Source organism: Magallana gigas, chromosome 3 (genome assembly GCF_963853765.1).
Source record: "Magallana gigas chromosome 3, xbMagGiga1.1, whole genome shotgun sequence".
Classification (NCBI taxonomy): Eukaryota; Metazoa; Mollusca; class Bivalvia; order Ostreida; family Ostreidae; genus Magallana; species Magallana gigas.
The window spans coordinates 17,451,192-17,474,600 of record NC_088855.1 but is presented as its reverse complement, the minus strand read 5'-3'; the positions used below and the strand labels follow the sequence as shown (position 1 = coordinate 17,474,600).

Genomic DNA, 23,409 nt, shown 5'->3' with positions numbered 1-23,409 from the left:
ACTTTGCGTGTGTTAGTTGAACATTTTGCAATAAAAGCATTTAACAGTCATTTAAAAGTTATTACTAATTATGTAAAAATATGACAGTGTAATAATATTTGTAACAATTAATGATCATAAACTTGATATATGTGTATAAATAGAACTTGGCACAATCATACTATAATATTTCGTTGGATTAAATTCTGGTTATCAGAAGGTATGTGGAATAGACAGAAAGCATTTGAACGTTTTGAATATCTTATTAGTAATATAACCATGCTTGCCGCTTAACGTCAACTTTAGATAATTTCTCTTTATTGAAAAATCGCTTCATTGTCATTTGTTCTTTGCTAAATGTAATGTGTGCTTTTTCAAGTTCTTTAACCATCAGATCTACCTAATATTTTAAAATATGATTTGTTTATGCATTAACTATTATTTACTGAAAAAAATCCATATATTTTACCTTTTAAATTTGGATACTTTCCTATAAGTTTATATCGTGCTCTTCTTCTAAATAAGATCAATACAGTCTAAAAATGACAACAACTATCGAGTCATCTCAATCACAGTACAAATCTCCTCAGTGCTAAAATATTGATGTTGCTTTTGATGACCATGGAGATAAAAATTTCAAGTTCATAAAAGTGAGAGTCAGGTCAACAGAGATTTGAGCTCGTCTAATTTTTATACATACAGTCTCGGAGCCAGAGGTTATTCAAATCTATACAGTTTAAAGTTTGTTGATAATTTACATGCATACCTCCGTTTAGCCAAGATTTGTCAATGATACTGGTACAAAAAACTTGAATTTAAAAGAAACGAAAGCAGGAAAAAGAAAAGTTAAATAGAAAAAACATAAATAGACGGAATGCTTCCGTAAAAAATAAATAATGAATTCGCTATTATACCCCGGTGTAATTTTTGAAAAAGTGGTTATATTGCATATTTAATTACTTGTATGTGAGATATACTCTATTTGATTTTCTGAGAACTGCATCTTTGCACTCGCTTTCTAATCGGATATTATTTTATTAAAAAAAAATTTATCATTTATTATCTTGTCAATACATGTACATTTGATTTAATTATGAAACACATAATTTTGATCAATATATTCATTAATGCTCCAAACAATCATATTTATTCTTAATTTTTATCACAAATAACAAATAAATCACTCGACTATGAAGGACTTTATATAAACTTCCACATCCTATATACACTTGTAGGTATACCAGTATAGTTAAAAATCATGAAACTCTTGAGCGTTCGGAAATACTAAAAACGATAAAATAACCATGATCCCTAGCCTCGTTAAGAGTTTTATATTACAGACCTGATTGATAAAACCAACGAAAAATTATTCTAATTCTGCGCTTTTAAGTAAATTCCTTTGTTATAATACTTTAGTCACTGTTCGATATAGCGTTGGGTGTAATAATTATGTACGACAGTTAAAGAAGTTCATTAGGTAACAGTATGCCAGTGCCGTATAGTTTTCAGCAATTAAAGCTTACGTTCCGCAGACTCTGGATAATCATGCTTCCGCCTCTTCAAATCATTTTCTATTCAGATGCATCAGAAACCATTCTGCTGAAAATTTCATCCCGGGATTGTTAATTTCAAGCAATTATGATTATGGTAAACAGAATCTGTTATGGTTTATAAACGCTTCGCATTTAAAACTGTCAAATATTTCTTGACGGTATTTGATTATTATAAGTACAGTTATGCACTCTAAAACTGCTAAAATACTTTAACCACATTGAAAATGGATACATGATTGCAAGGTGAATACATTGGCACGATATTTGACTATAATAGACATCGGGGACTACGACAGCACTTCTACATATCAGTAGAATTTGTAGCCCAATTAGTAAATTGATTTTGATTTTCCACTATGATCCCTTTTCAATACAAACAATATTAAATTTCTACTTTGTTAATCCAGGCGTTTCCGCACACCTTCACCCTTGTAAATAATCACAATACATAGACTGTAATAAAAGGAATTACAATGAAATTGATCACTTATCCATTATATGAATACATTCATAAAGATGAAGAATTCATATACATTTTACATATTCTTTCAGCAAGGACAGTATAAAAAATGTAAAATATATTGTTAAACTAAATCAGAGTGCAACTATTTTGCTAGAATTTCCGATTTTAAAATCATTTTAAACATTTAAAAAAAGAAGAAGATAAATTGTAACAGAAAATATGTTTTCACTAGCCCTCCTTTCAACCTGCATCTGTTTATTTCCCTCAGCCTTTGGCGAATCTGTCGTTCGCATATATATATTACATGGTCTTCAAATTTTTTTTCGTTCCAGAAAATGTAAGAAACGATTCAACATTGTAATTGTTTCATGCCTGGAATAAAACAATTATTTTATTTCGTAAACTTCAGCTGGTGATCACTGTATTAGCTGATTTGTACTGTATGTTAAAGCAATATGAGCTGCATTTTTCATTTCATTTTTTCATTTTTTTTTAATAAAATGTTCTTTTCTACTAAAATGACAAAAATATCATGGTTTTCAAATTTCTCTTAGCCAAATTTTTGTGGAAAAGGCCGTTAAGAAGCCTTATTTGGAGCAAAATTGAATTATTGTCGTCCTGTACAAAAATTGATTTGCTATATATTACTTAGAAGAGAAACATTTCCTTTGACAAAAATTAATGATTTTTTTCAAACCTTATTTATCATAAAAGTTTAAGTTATATGCAGATTTATCATACTAGCAGGTTTTTGCAGCAAAATAAAATTCTAAAAAATACAGCTCATATTGTTTAATATACAGTATTATACAGGTATACATGTACATGTAGTTTATTGGATATTACTTTGGTATTCCCAAAATATACATGTACTCTGTACCTAATTTATGTAATTGCAGCTTTAGTCTGTGAACATCATGTTTGTCGCTACATAGGAAATACTGAATCAATTTTATAGTAAAGTGCGCAAACATTTTAAGACCTTTCCATTTTAATTTACTGAATCCTCAAGGAGATAAAACCTCAAGTTAGCTAAAAGAGAATTTCAATCATGTACATGTATATTTAAGCTTTTAAAGTAAAAAAAAACGGTTTGATCCTACTAATGAAAACATCAGGAAGAGAGGGGTATATCTTTCAACATTAGCTTAGGGTAAACATGTTCTTTTCTTAGACATCCTTAGCAAATGAAATTACCCTGATCAGCATCTGTTTAGTGATAAAAACAATCTTCTCTTTAATTCTAAAGCACCTCTTAAAACCGGTTTGTATCAATAGATCGCTCCTCTATTTCAACTGTCACTGAACACTTTGATATTTCAATTTGGACGAAATAAACTCCCGCTTTTATAAATTTCAAATTGTAGCTTTTTTGTTATAAAATGCGTTTTAAATTTCAAACTAGATAGAAACTGTAAAACCCTTAATTCATTTTATTAAAATTCAGAACACTTTAGAGTTGACATGCTAAGCAGGAGTAATATTAGACAATATGTAAAATACATAGAGTTATTGTTTTATTGGTTGAAGTTCAAACACACTCTTTTATTTTTTCTTAAAGACATAAGCCATAAAATCGTTAATTAATGCAATGACTTGCTGTGGTGACAATATCAAACTAACCAAAATGATCCCTTTCCCGTTTTCACCGTCGAGTTGACGGGAACATTTATAGTGTGTTTACATCTGATGTATTTGCATTGATCATAATATGTCAAGACATTATTAATTCATGTTTTTGAAAAGTTCAGATAAGCTTTTGTTAAGGCTATTTCCGTTCAACGATACAATTAAATTGAAACGCTCAAGGAAGGACTTTTGTTTATAAATAATGACGATTTTGCCAAATGTTCATGTGTTTTCATTTATATTTTTAATGATTTATGTATTCCAGCAAATCAATTATCTCCTCTGTAGGTTAATATCCTGTCCTGTGTAACGTATTAAGGCGTGTAGTTTTAGTCATTTCCTCCGGTACTTCCTGGACTTCAGTGAAAAAAAGAGTAGTAGACGATGTTTATTAGACAGGTCGTGTCGAGATAAGTCGAGTCGCATGTTTACCAATGGTATGACAATACGTAATATGTCTGCGGCACTTCCACTGATTATCAGCAACCCAGTTATCTAGCGTGATCGATTTTTGCCCTGTATTTAATGTTATTAATTCTCCCCTTGTTTACGATTGCTTGATAATCAGCGTAAGGCTTGACAAGATGAAATGTTCCGTGGTAGATTATGAAGAGGAAAAAAAAACTATAGATGAAGATCGTTGGAGTTTGATTGGTGGGATGCGACTGCTATTAAACGATGCTTGGTCTTGTTTGAAATGTATTAGGAGTGATATCAAAGTCATAAAATGTAAGGAAAAGACAAGCTATAAAAAAAATTAGTTTTAATTTGTCTACGATATTCGTACAAAATTATTCAAAAAATGAATGCATTCGCGTTATTCGTCTTATCTAGCAACCTTTTTTAAAAGATGACTCGTTATTGAGTTCAGAAAGTAAAAACAAATATTAAAAACGAGTTAATCCTCAATATTTTCGTAATCGCAAATTCCATTCTGATCCATTTATAGAAGTAATAAAAAGTTCATGCCAATTCTCCTGGCGGTAAACATAATCATTTCTGAAAAAATATAGTTTTAGACATAATGGGTTTAATGTCTGCAGTTATTCACACAATCAATTCAATTTTTTGTATTGTTATCGTGTAAACATATGACGAGTTTGATCAACAGCAAAACATGCTTTTTCCATTTGCTTACATGATTGTCCGTCGGCGTTGTTTTTTTATTAGTTGTTAGTTGACATGCAGTGAGAAATGTTATTCATAGCATACCAACATGATTTTATAACGTCTGGTTATTAATATAATTATTCTTTTTTGAAAATTAAAGGAAATATATTTTGTGTTATTCTGGTACATATGGAAGAATTAATTTTTTTTTTATGTAAAATCTCATATGGGAATAGTTTCATCAAATTTGAATTCTTAACTCAAAATCCATGGGGCATTGCTTTACTTTTTACCACTGCGCGTTTTAATTAAAAGCTTACTTTACACACTACCCATAGTCTATTTAAATGAATGATTGATGTCCACAAAACAAACGAACACCTTTTAATTAATAAAAAGGTATCCTGAACTATTTGCATACATGCATCGCTGAGAAATGCAAACAATTAGTTGCTTTTGAAGAGACGTCGATGACATGGCATAAAAGAAGATGGCTTAATATGGCGGGTTGCTACCATATAGAACCATTTCAACAAGGCCTTGGACTTTCAGTAGGACGTAACTATATATCTATTTCTTGCGTCAAAACAGGGTGAAATATACACCGCTCAAAAGCCAGACAAATCGTGTTAATTTCAAAGAGCAATGGCAATGAAATAGACAGGCCTACGTCACATTGCAGTTTGACACTAACTACCTTAAGTCCAAGTTCTTGTTAAAATGGTTCTATAAGGACGGATAAGAAACTATCTGAATCATTAAAAATCAATTATATAATTTTTCTTTCCAAACTTTTATTATGAATTAAATTTTATATCGATTTTAGTGCTCAGATACATGTAAGTTTAGCAATTGAAATTCAAATAAAGTATATTTTTTAGAGCTTCATTGCATTTTCTTCTATAGAATGGGTATATCCTCCATAGTTTTGTCATGGAGTAATTTACAATTACGTTTGATTTCAATGGAATATATTTCAGTAAACAAAAGCATGGAAAGATGAACCACCATACTTTAGAAATATTATTTTGTAAAACAACATCTAAACATTTCTGAAAATATATTAAAGTCCATACACTCGTAAACATAGCATCATACACATGTATATTTGATATTCATATGGTTCATTGATTATATAGCACTAGCAGCAGTAGCTGTAGGCATGAAATGTCCATTCGACATAAAAATTGCGCTTTTTATAGTTTAGGACTCGATGCCGTAAAAATTGTCGAGTTGTTTTTTCTCCGTGTTTGTTAAAATTTTCAGACAGCTATGGTGGGATATTTTGCTTTAAATTTGAATAATTTTATTATCATACACGTATAGTTAAAGCAGTCAATTTGGTTAAATTTAAAAATTTGAAATTGTATTCCAATATATGGGTATTAGTGCCATAGTATCCACGTTTGTTCTTTTTATTGTTCCACTTTGATGGTTCACTTATTTTTCTAGCAGTAATTGTGGATCAAAGAAATAAGACTTGAAGGAAGAAGCAATTCTACCAGTTTGTCTTCCAATGTTAACGAATTTCGGTCTACAAAATTGTGACTCTAATTGTCAATTAGATCATATGAGTCCAATTTCTTTCTATTAAGTGGTGAAAATGTATATAAATGGGAAAATATCTTTTGTCAAAAGCCTACAAATTGCATTACTGTTGTAGAGGCTTGCAAATTTAGCTTAATCATGGAGGGAATTCTCCAATTAATGAATGCCCCTCATACTCCCGACAAAACCCGGAAAAAGGAAGTTGATAACTGAAATCCTAATATTGATTTCGTGATAATGCTTGCTGAAAGATAACGTATCGAAATCAAATCAAATGTTTGTATTTCAGCAAAAACTAATGAAAAAGGACTAGAGACAAATTCCAGATGTATGGTTTAACCATTATCAGATTATTTGGGATTTTTTACAGAACAAGAAAAGGTCTTTTTAAAACGTTTTGTAGAGAAAAATCGGAAATTGATCAAACTAGTTCCAAAAGAATTTAATCTCGCAGAATTATCGTTTTACGTTGTTCAAAGGGAACGTGATCCAATAGCATTCGTTTATTATGGATCCGGGTTTGTAACAACTGTTCTTTTTCTACATAGTTACGTTTATATATCAATTAGCTAAACGCACAGTCTATGCTACGACGCTGCTCAACTTGGCCTTGTCCAACACTGGAAAAAAAAAGTTCAATTTCTCACAGCAGGTAGCGACTCTTACTATGACTGCCGAGGTATATTTACATTTTGAAATCGTTAACAATGCCGATGTACTGGTATTAGTTTTTACCCCCTTGTAACTGCATGTGAGTTCTCGGATTATTACATTAAGCATCCGTCTTATACAAGCCATTTTACTCTAATTGTGTCAACCGTTTGCTGCTCTGCTACACAGTGCCAAAGTATGTCAAACGAGTATACCCCTAGGAGTAACAGTCCGCGTCGCTTTTAGTGTAGGGAATGTCGTCTTGGGAAATCACAAATGTGACAAAGAAAATGAAAACTGTTTAAGAACTGAGTGAAAATGAATTCCTTCTAAGTAAGAGGAACAGGGCTTTCTCGACGTTTCACCTACTGCGTTGATCCGGTGGGTCATTGTTCGAAAACGCGGAATTAGTTGCTCAAATATGCAGTTTAAAATGGTTTACAGAAGTGGGAAGAGGTGCTTGCAATGGTGGTGAGTTTTTCTTTATACGCAGTTTGTTATTACTCAGATAACTATAACTTTGAAAACAATTTTCAGCCGAAAAATAATGGAATTCTTTAAGGAGATGTTGCCAAAAATATAATTCAATGGCGGTATACGATTATCAAAATACATGTATAATGAAGAAGAAAAAATAAAACAGCATACTCCTCCCGAAAGTTTTTATACACTGTATGAAAGGAATATATGATGCAGAGACACTGATTTTGCATACGACTTAAGTCTTCAAATTGTAGAGGAATCGCACCACCTTTATATTTAGAAATATAACATAAAATAGAAATATAACATAAAATATATTATATAAATAATATTACATGTATATTTGTATTATAACATATGGATAAACTGTTATTAGGATTGTGGAGTATAGAACTAAACGTATGTTCAGGTACATGTAAATTGGCATACTTTTGAGCATATTTTCATCTTCATATATTTAATAAATCTGTATTTCATTATCATTTTATAAACCTCTCTGCAGACTATGTTTAAAAAATCGATGGAACGAGCAAATTTCAGAGAAAATTACAATGGTAATATTATATGGTCTTGTAAAATGCTCTTTAATTTTGCATAAAGTCATCCTACGTATCTACAAATTGAAGTCGCTGTAAATTTTGTTAGCAGTGACTACTTCCATGGGGAATCGCTAAACCCCCGGTTTTCTGATCAACCCTCTGGATACAATGAATGTTAACAAAGGGTGAAGGATGAAATATTTGTGAGGGAAGCTCAGTCAACCACCGCTGAAAACAAGCGATGTTTTATTGCCGTGAGATAAAAACAACAAATAAATCATTTATTTGTAGATAAAACATGCACAAGATCGGCAGCGCTTGTGTTTTTTACAAGATGGGGTTAAGGAGGTAATTATTAATGTACTGGTGTTAAGGGAAAATATTTTATTTGGAAAACAGTGGGAGTTGCGTCGCTTCTATTCACATTGACAAGTGCCCGCCACGTTGCTCCATTGCCAAGTTTTGTTCAGCTTATATTGGTTTGGGTGAATATACATGCATATAATGGGAAAAGAAAGTTATTGTCTGTGAAATTGCTCATTTTGATATATTGTGTGGGTTTGAGACTGGCACATACCAAATCTGCAAAGGATTTGCCTTTGACCCAATCTAAGAATATTTTTGTTGAAGAAAATATCAATTTACGTGTACAAATGTAATAAGGTAATTGGAAAAAAAGAAATATGTCACATTCGTAACAGCTAAACTGTGTTTGAATTTCACATAAAATAAACATGAACAATGTTATAATCGACATAAAAGAAAATCAAAATTGTATTACTGAAATTAAGATAAGCCTTTTTCGTTTTAAAAGCAATTTGAGACATGTTGAGTTAGATACATTGTAATTGGGTGCAGAATCTGTGGTCCAAACCGCACAAAGCCTAGTATAGCTATATTTATTTTTTCAGATGTGTCTCTCTAACCCATGCCTTCTTAACAACAACAAATAGTACTTTCAGGTGCAGAAAACTACATGTATCACATATACATATAATGTATGCTTGAAAATAATTAAAATGGCATTTCATGCTTGTCTGACTTACAAAAATAAACCTTAGAACATTGGAACATAAGCTTTAATCTGACTTCCTACAATTATGTGATTTTACCTACAAAGTAGATTTCAGAAATAAGAAAAGTAACTTTACAAGGATAGTTTATTTATTCAAAGCAGCCATTCTAGACAGCCGTTTAACCAGACAAAAAGTGTCATCAGTATTAACCTCTTTGCACTTGAAATAAAGTGCGACAGTACATCATCGGGGGACACCATGACGAAAATTGATTTTTAGTCCCGCGGAAGATAATTAGCATTATTATGGGATAGCATACTCTCGATACATTTGCTAGTCTTGTACAGGAACAAAAATGAAAGATGAAAAATATTAAGCTTAACTTGTTGTATACCTCTGTAGTTCTGATGTGAAATAAACCTACCTCTCTCTCTCTCTCTCTCTCTCTCTCTCTCTCTCTCTTTCTCTCTCTCACACACACACACACACACAACCACACACATATCGCTTTTTTTCCCAGAAACTGAACAAGCAACCACAGTGATAAGTGATATCAATTCATAATTCAAATAAATGCAACATATTTTCAAATGTTCACACTCGGGTTGTGTATCTTCTGATCAAAATGATTAATCTACATGTATTCGGTGTCTCTGCTCCTGCTACACGGTACAATATCCTAGAAGAATTTGCTTTATTAAACCAAGCCAATTTATTTCGTTTCGTTGAATGTGCTAATATAAACTTCCGAAGGTTTCTTACCATCATTCGTGAACTTTGCCAGGATAACTTTTACGTAATCAGGTTTGCTTACCGAGTTGATATATAGACCTATGCTCCATTTGGTCGTTTACTCAGTCTCTGTCCGCTGTTGTGTCTCCACATAAATTTTTGAGATGCAACCACAGACACGTAGCATCAGGGGGGGGGGCCTGGCCCCCCCCCCCACTTTTTATCGCAGCAACAAATTTTTTAAAATTTACATATAAAAAAATGAATTATAATGGAGTTGCCCCCCCCCCCCCCACCCCACTTTTTTGGAAGTTAGTAAAAAATTGGTATGAAAATTAGGAAATGAGTAGTCAAATTGAAGTAAACCCCCCCCCCCCCCCCCCCCCACGGATTAGGATTTTTAAGATTTTTGGAAAACTTTAAATTTCCCTTTTTTTTGCTTGTCAAGATTTTTTGGATGGGTCTGGCCCCCCCACTTTCAAAAACGATGCTACGTGCCTGAACCAGCAGGAATTCGGTATTGGTGATCTATTTTCTAAAATCTCCCAAAATTCACGCAATCCACCCAGATTAAATTCTCCAATATCTGATAAATCATACCCAGACCACGGGTTAAAACGTTTCTGACCTGTCCTTCGATATCAGTCTTTGTTTTTTCTTCTCATCTCAAGAGGTACAAAGTTCATGAATAGAAACATTGTGTTCATAGATAATTCCGATTCAGTTAACTTTTGGGAATTAGGTATAACCTTTTGAACTACGAAGTTAGGCAAATATTGAATAGACATGTAGTATAACTGATATAATCCTATATTATAACTATAAAACGGTGTACTTTATTGACACATTAAAGCAGGCAATTCCCATTCGATTCGGAATTGTGCTCCTTTGGAACTCTGGCCATATTGAATATAATTATAACTGATTGAACTGAAACTAACAATTCATATGGAAAAATGGTAAGAATTTAATATTCAAATATTACAGAGAATGCTTATTGAATTATTTTTCTTGGAATAAAACTCTTCATTAGAACAAAAAAAATTGGCTATTTAATATGCAATAGTCTACTGACACATTCTGCTGAATTGCTGCATGCTTTTTGCGCCTATACCGGACATGAAGCGTTGATGTGAATATAGCTTTAAAGCCGTTTTCACAAGAGCTTGGACTTTCGGTGGGATGTTACTGTCTAGTTTTCTCATCAAAACAAACTGTCAGATTTTTAATTTAACCTTCTGTCTGAATCATCTCATTCGCTGGGAAAAGCTCATCTATATTCATAGACTATTAAAATCGGAAAGTTTTTCCCCCCAAAGAACTGCTTTGTTGTGAGAAATTGAGTTTCAACTGAAATTACTTTATAGTCTTGGATGAAGAAGGACAGGTGTAATTGCGTACAGTGTATTTCTATCTATTAGCGTATTACTGGACAGTTAACCATGATTTGACCCCGCCTTCATCAAACAGGAGTTTGTCACGTACTGCCGAAAGTCCAAGCTCTTGTTAAAACAGCTCTACTATTAACAGGAAATTGTTGTTTCATTTTTTAAAGTGAGTTATGCCCCTTTTGAACTAGAAGAAACGGTTTTGTTGTCAAGTTTTTCTTTTTCTTTAATTATGAGGGTTGTTCCAAATTTGCGTAAGCAAGTGGCGTGATTCAGCGAATAGAAAACACAGAAAAATGAACTTCTCTAAGAAGGGTTTAAGTAATTTGCACTTTGATTATTCACTGATATCTAATACTGTTTGAGATACCATGCATATTGTTTGAATAAAAGCATTCTGAATTTCGACATGCGTATAACTTACAGCTGAACAGAATTTCATAAACTTTCGTACATGTAGTTATTCAATGCCGTCATGGCGTTGGGCTGTGATCTTAGGTTCGAAATTTGCATTCTCTGGAACAGTGCAGGCAATGAGAGCTAGCAATATCATATAAAAAGACATTTCTTCTTCAATCTACATGTTTCATTTATGAATTAATGAACAGCAGAGGATTACTTCTATAATAATTAGGGTCCCGCTCTGCGAGCGCCCTATAGTAATAATTCTGTCCGTTCGTCCGCTTTCTATTCATACATGTATGTCTATCCAAGATGGCTTGTCCGGAACATATCTTCTCTCCCCTTGGACCGATCTTGCTCATACTTCACCCACACAGTGCCGTTGCGTAAAGCGTGTGCAGTGACCGTAAATAAACTTTGTAGGTCCAGGGTAAGATCCTATCATATATATATATATACATAATCTTAGCCCTATTTGGCTCATACTTCACATAAACAGAGCTTTTGAGTGAAGGGTGTATAGTGACATTGAACCATTTTCCAAGGTCATATCATATTAGCAGGTTTTTGCAACAAAATAAAATTCTAAAAAATACAGCGCATATTACTTTAAACATTACAAAATATATAATCTCTATCTAGCTTTAAGTTAGTGCTCACAATATTGTAACGGGTTACAGGAACTCTTTAGCAATAGCTTGACAAATGTAAACACTGATAAAATATTCTTCATTAACAAAGATCAATACACAAAGCACTATGCTTTATGAGTGTATTCAGGAAATTAGTTTTACAAAATTACAGGTAAACAATACTTCTCATGTAATCATCGTATCACATGTTGTTGTAAATATCTTAATATAGTAAAACTGTCCCGTAGATCATTGGTATTCCAACAACTCATTTCCCGCCGAATATTCTAGACATGTATATTAAAAAACAACAAAATCACGTGTAACTGATTTTCCGAGAAGACATGTCTATGTTAAAGTATTTCTTATGTAAGATTGAACAAAAGATATTTATGTCTCATAAGTGACACTGAATTGACGAATGTGCGAAAGGATAGGCAAGGATTCTCAGCAAATTCTGATTAGCTTGTTTTGACGTTTATGGTAAATATTTTTGAATAATTTGTCTTTATATATTCTTCCATGTTATTGCACAGAAAAACAATGCACAAAAGATAAAAGTTTCTCTTTTAAATAAAAAAAATTAGTTTCGTGAGCTAGTTAACGTTTTTTTAAGTACATTAACTATTTTATTCCAAAAAATGTAGATAATCAAATGTTTTCTGGAAAAAAAACCTTTTTTTTTTACAACTTTATCCGGTAAGACGTGTTAAATATCCTATTTCAAATAAAGCAGCATAAAGTGGAGTTCGACACGCAAAGCTCTACGACTGTCGTATTAAAATGAACGTAAAGCAGTAACACCCAGGAAATCTATATCAGATCTACAGGATGCACATGTAGGTAGTTATCATATAAATTTGTATGAAAATGGCCAAGCTGTAACTTGAGAATTTTGGATTCTATTGTAGTTGTATCTTTAGAAGTGAGGAAGGGGTCAATATGAAAATAAGCATTCAAATCAAATTGACACTTACAAGTATTACAATGAATGGATACTTAAATATATGCAAACATATTGTACAAAGCTGTACGTAAAGTGCAGAGAAACATCAATGTTGGAATTTTTACAGATAATTTGGGGCCACTATATATATATATATATATATATATATATATATATATATATATATATATATATATATATATATATATATATATATATATATATATATATATTTGACGACCCGAAACTGTTCAAAGCAGCATCAGACTTGAAAATACGTTGGCGCTTGGAGTATGTAGGAAGTTGGCGCTCGTCCTCTGTATATTTTATTGTGCATCGGATTTACGTGCCAGATATGCAGCAAAATGATTGTAAATCTGGATCGTCCTCCGTAATAGACTTTTATACTGGTTTTATGATCAGTGCTATCATTTGGTAAAACCAGAAACTTGACAGTAACGACTTGGATCACGTTTATAAGGCTACTAGACGGAAACGTCGCCTAACATGCAATTGTATGTATTAGTTCGTCAAAATCACAAAGATGCCATGTATACTATTGATATACAAGAAATTAATGGAAATGCAATTCTGACTAAGATAAATTAGAACGACGGAAGGTAAATATATGTAGATAACGCTATGTATATTTAACAATACGCCTGCATGTGTTAAAATGATATTGCTTGTTTATCTTGAAACATTTTGATAGCTTTAAAACGGATCTTTCAAACTTTTGTATTTATCTGAAATTTTCCTAGAACTCTTTCAATTATCAATGACGCTGTTCTTATATCGAGTATTCCGTGCATTATTACGTGTAATCAACTTTATTTGGTTATAACTGCTTTTTATTTTTAAAAACGGGCATTTCAAAAAGGACATTCAAAAAGGTGCGGAAGGATACCACGCGCCCATTAATAACATTACACGAAGTTCATAATAACCACACTCTGAAGTAGATGATTGCTTATAAATAGAAAAAAGTCTTTGTCTAGATGAGAGATGCAAAAAACAAGCCAGTCTGAGATGGTCTCTTTTGATTAAAACACATTTATATCCTCTCATTTGCAAAAAGGCTCGATTTATCTTTGCAAAGAAAGAGCAAGCTTCCCTAATAATAAGACTCGACAACGAAAGACTCAGGACGCGATAACTAACCACAGAGAAACCATCTGACGCGAAGATGAAAATATTCCTTATTCATTCCTTTGAATTACTTTCATTCGTCATCAGTAATTCATTGATTTGTGAGATAAAGGGAGTCAAAGGCGCGCAGACGCATCCATCACGGGAATGCTTTTAGTGTAAAAAGTATTTTTATTGTTCCTGATTAATTCTGGGCATAGTAATCACTACAGTAACTATTCAATAGTAAGTCTCGTTATGGAGGTATTCCCGTTATGCTCTCTACGTATAAACGCATGTTCTCAATTTTAGACACTTTCAATTTCCATTAAGGTTTTCCCAAATTCAAAATTTACAATGTTTTTTTTATAAAAACAAACACATTATGTTTCAGAGTTAAAAAGCGATAATGCTTGTAAAAGACCGTAATGAACCACAGGACCAGGTTTTCACCGTCGAAAAAGATCGACCACACCCATTTATAGCTCGAGAAATAAATTTATTCAATAGAGGTCCAAATAAAGACTATTGTTACAAGGTGATTTTGATATTGGTTAAGTTTAGAGACCCTTACACCATCTAGGCCCCCTACATTTAGAACCTAGATTTAGTAAGATGCAAGAACTTGTGTTCGAACCCTTTGTATATTATATATAGTATACAATAAAATATGTTCAAACCAAAGTCTCCTTTTACCACAATACGTCTTATTCATGACTCAGGGAAACAATCCATTAAAACGTTCGTATTATCAATTACCTTTTCTTATTATGATGACCAAGTTGAAATACTTTCTGAAATCAGTTTTAGAGACTTCATGCACAAGAATTAAACGATACACCGCTTTCGAGAACATTTACTAAGCACTATGCTCCATTTATGATGAAGAAGATGGGGGAACAAGATAGCGCAAATGCCCATTTGGTTTTATCGTAACAAAAACAATTTCAAATTAATTTTTTTCCCAACCAAATATACTAGATGATGTTATATTACAAGTTTACAAAAGCACAATTTCTAACTATATTCAGTTTGGAATATTTTAACAAACGATAAGAAAAAAAAATAAATTTTAAAGTTTTGGTGGTATCGAACCCACAACCTAAAAACCCTAGCTCTATAATGTTGCATAATGTCTGGTGCTCTAACCACTGAGCCATTTCAGTCACAAGAAACATCATTGTGAAATGCTAAATGCAACTTCAACCACGAATTTACGGACTTGTAGTATTTCTCTAAAACGTTAAATTGTTGGGATACAAAATGACATTTTTAAAGAATTGTGGGTCATCTCTCCACGTTTTTGTTGATTGAAATCGGTTTGATTTCCTTTAAAACTTATATAGACTATGACAAAAATATGGAGCCCAGACCCACTCTATAAAAGAAAAGGCATAATGACACTATTTAGGGAGTTTAGACACGCATACGCCAGTTTAAATCAACCTATTCTAAATATTTACCATATTTAAAGGTTAAAAATCGATGTTATTGTAAATATACATTGTTTTTAATAATTTAGAAAGAAATTATGAGATTTGTTCATATTTTGATTTTATAGTATCTTATCTATCCCCATATGGGCAGTTTACACGCCTTATTCACTCATCTTCTTTCAAATTAAGTCAAAATTCTACTTTTATCTTACATTTATAATGTGACAATTTTTTAAAAATTAATTTAGTATAATTATGTTTATTAGAGGGTTATAAAGGTGTGGTAAATATCTTTTTATAAGAGGGTTACTGTCTTAAACAAGAGGCCCACGGGCCACATCGCTCACCTGAGCAACGATAGGCATGATAAAATCAGCGTCATGAGACATAATACAAAATATCTGGCGATGTGGTTTAATACATGTAGATCTTGTACAAAACAATCTGTTTCCACCTGGATATTCTTATATTTATAATTAATTGCAAGTCCCTTTTCTAACAGGATGATTTTATAGTCATATCACATTCAGCATTGCAGTTCTAAAAAAGACCCTTAGCAATAATTATTGTTTATATACAGGATATAAACCTACATCAAACTCTGAACCACTTGTGAGGCCCAAAAATCGTCCAGGGGCCAAAGTTTAAACAATTTTAAAGAACCAGCAATATATAAGAATGCTTGCATATAAGAAAAGCATAATTATATACATGTAATAACATTTAAGTTTTGTGAATAATTAAAATGTTTTCCTTTATACAACTGAATCCCTAATTTGGCCCTACTCTACTCCTAGATATTGTGATTTGAACAAATTTGAATCTACACTATCTGAAGTTGCTTTCACTAAAATTACCACTTTTCTAGGCAAATGTTTTTTTAGGAAAAGATTTTAAGATATTTTTCTATATATTCCTTTGTAAAAAAGTTGTCTCCCCCCCCCACCCTTGTGACCCAATCATACCCCCGGGAATCATGATTTGAATTAACTTGAATTTTCAATACCTGCCAATGCTTCTAAACAAATTTCAGCTTTCTTGGCCAAATGGTTCTTGAGAAAAAGATTTTTTAAAGAGTTACTCTATATATTTCCTATGTAAAAAGTCGACTCCGCCCTATTGTTGCCACAACCTACCCCGAAGGTCATGATTTTTACAACTTTGAATTTTCACTACCTGGGATGCTTCAACACAAGTTTCAGCTTTCCTGGCCTAATGGTTTCTGAGAGGAAGATTTTTAAAGATTTATTCTATATACTGTACATTCCTAATTAAACGCGGACATCCCGCGGATTTTAAAATCTCGCTCTTATTTTCCGAACAGATATGTACAATAAGAAACTGTGATAACAATTCAGTGTTCGCTATTTTATATTCTCGCGATTTGATGCAAAACGGTTGAATCGCGGAATTAAGGGTGTTGTTTACTCAGGGTTTGAGTTCTATAATTCGGATTGTTATAAAGTTCAATGTCATGGGTAAAATTTGTTCTAAACACAAAAAGTATCTGTGAAATGAATTATTATTGACATAACATTTGATATTTCTACTATATTATGAAATTATGCCAAAACGAAAAAGACTTTTAGCCAAACAGAGGAAATTTGAACTAAATTTTGTAGATTTTGTTTTCTGCTAAAACACTTTTGGAAGTACTCTAATATTAAAAGTTAAGATTATATATTTTAGTCTATATAATTTTGCATATTTTCTGGTAGTTTTTCCACATTTATTCATTATAATAACCGTATGGCATAAATTCAAAAATATTGAAATATGCTTAAAAACGAGAAAAGACACCATATCTCAAAATTTTGATCATTGACCTCATATAAAGTATATGCCAACAGAATAAGATCAATATAAGTAGTTTAATACTATAAATGTTTTTGTATTATCATCATTCAACCTTTTGTAAAATTGGACCAAAAATGGGTAGGAATTTGAAAAGTGATAGAGGAAATTCGGACTGGAATATTTATAAAAATTGTGAAGGAAAACCTAATGCTTTGTATGTATTTAGAGTTATTGCCATTCATGAATTGTATTTCATTTTCAAAAGTGTTGAGCAATTTGTATTATTTTCACAATTAAGAAAATCTTAATCATAGTGTAAAATTTTAAGTGATTTTCCTTTAATTTTCCAAAAATATACAATGGCCATTAACTCAAAAAGTAGGTCATTGACCTACTTTTTTGAAAATGAAAAATAACACTACAATAAAAGGTCTATAACACACAATAGTTGGTTTTTCATTATCATCAGTGGACTTTTTTTTCATTCTGAGTAAACGTCATCCTTAAGCACTCGCGTAAAATAAGGTATCTACAGTATTCATATGTAAAAATGTGCAACCCCCCATTGTGGCCTCACCCTACCCCCGGAGTTCATGATTTTCACAACTTTGAATCTACATTACCTGAGAATGCTTCCACACAAGTTTCAGCTTTCCTGGCCAAATAGTTCTTGAGAAAAAGATTTTAAAAGATTTTCTCTATAAATTTCTATGTGAAAATTGAGTCCCCCCATTGTGGCTCCACCCTACCCTAAGGAGTCATGAGTTGAATCTACACTACCTGAGGAGGTTTCCACGCCAAATGGTTCCTGAAAAAAAGATTTTTAAAGAATTCCTCAATATATTCCTACGTAAAAATTTGCCCCTCCCCCATGGTGGCCCTTCCCTACCCCTGAGGGTCATGATTTTCACAACTTTGAATCTAAACTACCCGAGGATGGTTTCATACAAGTTTCAACTTTCCCAGATGATTGCTTTATGAGCAGAAGATTTTTCAAGATTTACTCAATATTTTCCTATGTAAAAAGTCGACCCCCATATGTGCCCCAACCCTACCCCCATGGGTCATGATTTTCACAAGTTTGAATTTACACTATTTTAGGATGCTTCCAATAAAGTTTCAGCTTTCCTTTTTTTTTTTTTTTTTTTTTTTTTTTTTTTTTATTGAGTTTTTCACTTTCACAACATATATACATACATATATGACTTATCTTGTACATGTATTTATATAATTATCTTGAAAAGCTTCTAAGTATATGATTATTCTATATTATACAGTTCTTATGTAGTGAAAGTAAATTTTGAGAGAGAGAGAGAGAGAGAGAGAGAGTAAATGAAGGGGAGAGAGCAAGGAAAAGGTTTGGGGCATTGTTCATATATGAATATAAAACTTAAACCATAATCATGTGATAGATCCCTGTTCTACAGGGATACTTAAGGGAGGAAAAAAGGATAAAACACGAAAAAAGGACATCACAGTTCAAAACAAGATTGAGATGAGACACATAAAGAGACAATTTAACTATATATAGTACAGTGCTATAGCTTATCACATATATTTTGCCAATGGCTTTCATACTCCTTATATCTACAATTTTTCATTAGCATATATTTTTCAGTCAAGAGCCTTTCTATTACAACATTTTTTAATCCATGTATATTTGGATTTGTATTACTTTTGTATTTACAAGAAAAAATATATTGCTTCACAATAAGAACCAACAAGTTAAAAAATCTATAAATATCTCTATTTTTATATTTTCCAAAGAGAACTGATTGTTTATCAAATGTTATTAACAGATCAAACTGTCGCAAAATCCAGTTTAAAGTTTCAGCTTTCCTGGCCAAGTGGTTCGTGAGAAGAAGATTTTTGAAAATTTGTCGAAAATTTTCAATAATTCCTAATTATCTCCCTTTGCAAAAAAGGCGTGGTCCTTAATTTTCACAACTTTGAATCCCCTTAGCCTAAGGATGCTTTGTGCCAATTTTGGTTGAAATTGGCTCAGTGGTTCTGGAGAAGATGTTGAAAATATGAAAAGTTTACAGACGGACAAACAGACAGACGACAGACAAAATGTAATCAGAAAAGCGCTCATTTGAGCTTTCAGCTCAGGTGAGCTAAAAACTGCATTGACCGGAGTTCGATTCGCAGTTACTTTTTTTGGTTTGAACATATAATAGTGCATAAACATATACAAATGGTTCGAACACAACTTCTTACAACTTACGAGGTTCTTACCAAGTATAACAATTTACAACTGTATAGTAGTTTAGAATGGAAATTACATAGAAATGGATATTACTAATATAGTTAAGTTATTGAACAAACATACATGTAAAAACAGTTTTTTTTAAAGGGTAAACGTACATGCATGTCACATATATTAAATATCCAAAATGTGGAAGTCAAGTCAATGAGTCATTGAAAAATTCTTTAATATTACGACTTCTTTGTTTAATGTTTCATAGAATATTTTTTGATAAAGTCGAGTAAAAACATTTTGACAAATTGCTGAAAGTGTAGTCGTTCATAAAAAGAAGATTAAAGATTACTTTTGCAATGTTTGGGCCTCTTTGTTTATTTTAATGTTGTAACAAAGTAATATGAAAACAAACAATCGCATTTATATTGTATACTTCATCTTCGGTAAACATTTATTTAGACTGGAAATCATGCAACAATGACTGTTAGTATTAATTATTAACCATATACTAAGTTCAGAGACCCGACCTTGCAACTACACAGCATAAGACATTGGCCCTAATTTATTTATTCCATCATTACGCATCCAGCAAAAGCAGTCGGTTAATATAAATTGCGAATTTATCAGTCTAAATGCATTGATATTATTCCAGACCAAAACTCCCATACTTCCATTAACAAGACATTGAATGCGTTACTACAGATTATTTATCGATATGCTCTTAGCTAGTGTAATATATCGTCAATATGAAGATTATTTAATGCAGGCAATTGAATAATATTGTTAAACTATATTCATGTTCCGAACAATATTGCTTTTATTTTAATTTTGAACTTTAACAACTTAGTAAAGGATTTGCAGTAGTTTTTTATTAATCGATTACAAGAAAAGTCTATCTGGGGTTCCCTTTTGAATTAAAAACAACTTAATTGAATAGTTTTTATCAAATTTTGAACTTTTACGACTTTCGTCAAGGTTTTGCAGTATGTTTTTTTTATCGATTGCGCAAGAAAATGTTTCATTTTTATCTTCAGTTCCTTTTTGTTTCGGAAACAGCTGAATTCAATGGGTTTTATCAAATTAATGCTTACAAAAAACATATCGTTGATTTTAGTGAAATAAAAAAATCTTGATTGGTAATTTCTGACCTATCCCATGAACTGACATTCCTGGCTGACAGTTTTAAGGGAGATGAGCGTTTATTCCAAAACTATCGAGAGAAGAGTAAAGTAAAGCTTGGTTTATAGATACGCAGAGTGATCGAAGTTGACAAAAGGCGATAAAGGCCTACCGTCACGGCGCGTAGTAGTACATCATAATCCTTAACGCCGCTCTTTAGTAAGTGAGATACGTTTAGTCCAAAGATCACGCCATTGAAATAAAAAGCGCGCTCTCTTGAGACTTGTTCAACGCCAAAAAAGTGATGTAATTTCAACTTGCTGAATATTCAATTTGGAATCGATGAATAGATTAGGGCTTTATTTTCCATTATATGACTTGTTGGTGTAGATGTTATGCTCAAGTGGTCGCTCTCCGAGACAGGGAATATTATTAATTGTATGTTCTGAATTGACTAAAGCAGAATAGTGTTCAAAACGCCGACAGGAAAATGTTTAAATCTGCAGACTATTCGTATTGTGCATACAGGTAGGACATTTTTGATAAACTCCTAATTTTACATGAAGTGTTATTTAACAAAGGGTATTTTTTCTCTTTCAATTTTTCTAGTTTGTAAGATGTTTTTGGTGAAATTGGAACCTTGGTTTCAAATTGATTTATTAATTCAATGCTACTGTAAAATATAAATTAAAACGTTGTGTAGGTTTTCAATAAAATATTGATATTATAAGTTTTAAATGATATAAGAATTATTAATTGTGTAGGTTTTCAGTAATATATTGGTATTGTAGCTCAAAATTATGCTTGCCATGGTTTGGTTTAAATTCTGGGTTTTTTTCGAGAGCTTCATATAACTTTGTTCGGTTAAAAATAAACAAAACACCCTGATTCAGCAAAAATGCTTCGCTCATTAATCTTCATCTTTTTAGCATTTAAATCCTACGTCTATTGAGAAGTTCATGGAATAGGCTTTTCTTAAGATGCAATGAACATCCGAGGCGTCTCAATAGCCGGCTCTGAATCAATAAGCTATTAGCGGGGTGTCACCAGCTCTGTGTCGGAAATACGACGGTCAATCTTGGCAGACCGAATTGTCTATTCCACTATCAGAGAGAATCCAAATTATGCAAATATCTACCATTAAGTACGTTAAAGATAGCACAAAATGGGGGTTTTGTAAAAAAAACCCAAAACAAACCAGACTGCAATTATCTAATGAGAAAGGTCTTGCGCTATTCTTAAAGTCTAGCGACCCCTCCCCCCTGTCCCATCTCCTTTAGTGAAAATAAACATCCCTATTCTAGTACTTTACAATCTACAAAACCTTACACCTCCGCCATTTCGGTCTGATCGACCAAAAGTTGTTGAAGTTTGATCTTTGCACATTTAAAATATTTTTAAACATTATAATATCTATTCAAACAGTAATCTAAATTCTTTATGAAAAAAATATACAATTCAGATGAGCATTGTTTTAAACTGTTACCATTTCTGTCCTTAACCAAGAACATAAAATGGCGATGAGTATAGCGGTCACAGATGATTTCATACAAAAGATAAAGATATATTTCACACATTAAGATGGGAATCGCAAATAGCAGTTCATTGATGCATTCAGATATTAAGCTGGCAGAGATAAGAAAAGAGTAATTCATTCCGATAGTTGACGCCGAACCTTAATATTTTATTTTGGAAATGTGTAAAGTAAGAGTAAATTATAGAGAGGCGAAAAGAAGCACTAGAATTTAATAAAATTAAATGTTGAATTTCGAGAAATCTTCTAGCGTTGAAGAATAGCCAACTTTTTCACCATGAAAATACTGAATATGTAAAGTCACTGATCTTAAGAACAAAGTAATATGCTTTGTTTTAAGATACATGTAGTTTAGAGTGTGGTATAAAGATTCAAATATATCCAACCATTAGAAATTTTGCGTTATAAGTTTAAAGCAAAGTGTTTGATAATTACGGGTATTTTGTTTACAGTTGATTTACTTCCCATATTACAATAAAATCATCTATCTGTTTTTAAACTATTAAACAGTGAACAACACTTACATGTGCATGCTCTTGTGCGTATTGTTCTGCTTCTACTGCATATGCCGTGCAGCAATACATTACTGATCATGAATTGGGGTTAATGTCGGAATTTTTACAAATAATTTGGCTTCGCCATAAATATTTGACGACCGGAAACTGTTCAAACCAGCATTAGATTCGTACATACAAGTACATGGACGTTGGCGCTTGGAGTATGTAGGAAGTTGGGCCTCATTTTTTATTTCATTGTGCATCAGATTTTCGTGCAAGATATGCAGCAAAATTATTGTAAAAGAAACGAATAAACATTGTGAAAAAAGTGTAAATATAAATTATTCTGAAAAATGTGTTGAAAATAATTTTCTGCAATGATCGCTTAATCTTTCGTAAAATCGCAATCACTAAACCGGAAATTGTTTAAACATAATTATAAGTTTTATCAAGTACATGTAAATGAACACAGTAAATAGGAACACAGTTTCTGATTTACACAATAATTTAATATGCTTATACACTGGAATCGTGAATAAAAAGAACCTATGTACATTTAGTTTAATCTTCCGATTGTATCAGTTGAAATCACATACATATGCAGAGCTAAGTAAAGGCTTCGTT

The 23,409-nt window shown here is 32.1% G+C and overlaps 1 protein-coding gene across 7 annotated transcripts in view; it reads left to right on the top strand.

Annotated features, from left to right (window-relative positions):
* The window catches only part of LOC105337902 (G-protein coupled receptor dmsr-1), a 41,423-nt gene that overhangs the window by 13,249 nt on the left and 4,765 nt on the right, over nucleotides 1-23,409 (top strand). The window contains exon 1 of one of the 7 annotated variants that reach the window (XM_011442837.4): nucleotides 6,812-7,404. The exons of 2 other annotated variants lie outside the window; for them this stretch is intronic. In XM_011442837.4, the coding sequence (XP_011441139.3) occupies nucleotides 7,355-7,404 (50 nt within the window). In that variant the 5' untranslated portion in view covers nucleotides 6,812-7,354. Of the gene's footprint in view, nucleotides 1-6,811; nucleotides 7,405-12,529; nucleotides 12,609-13,336; nucleotides 13,692-20,750; nucleotides 21,283-23,409 lie in introns of those variants that run through there. 4 more of the 7 variants (XM_066078708.1, XM_066078706.1, XM_066078707.1 and 1 more) reach the window with 4 other exon arrangements.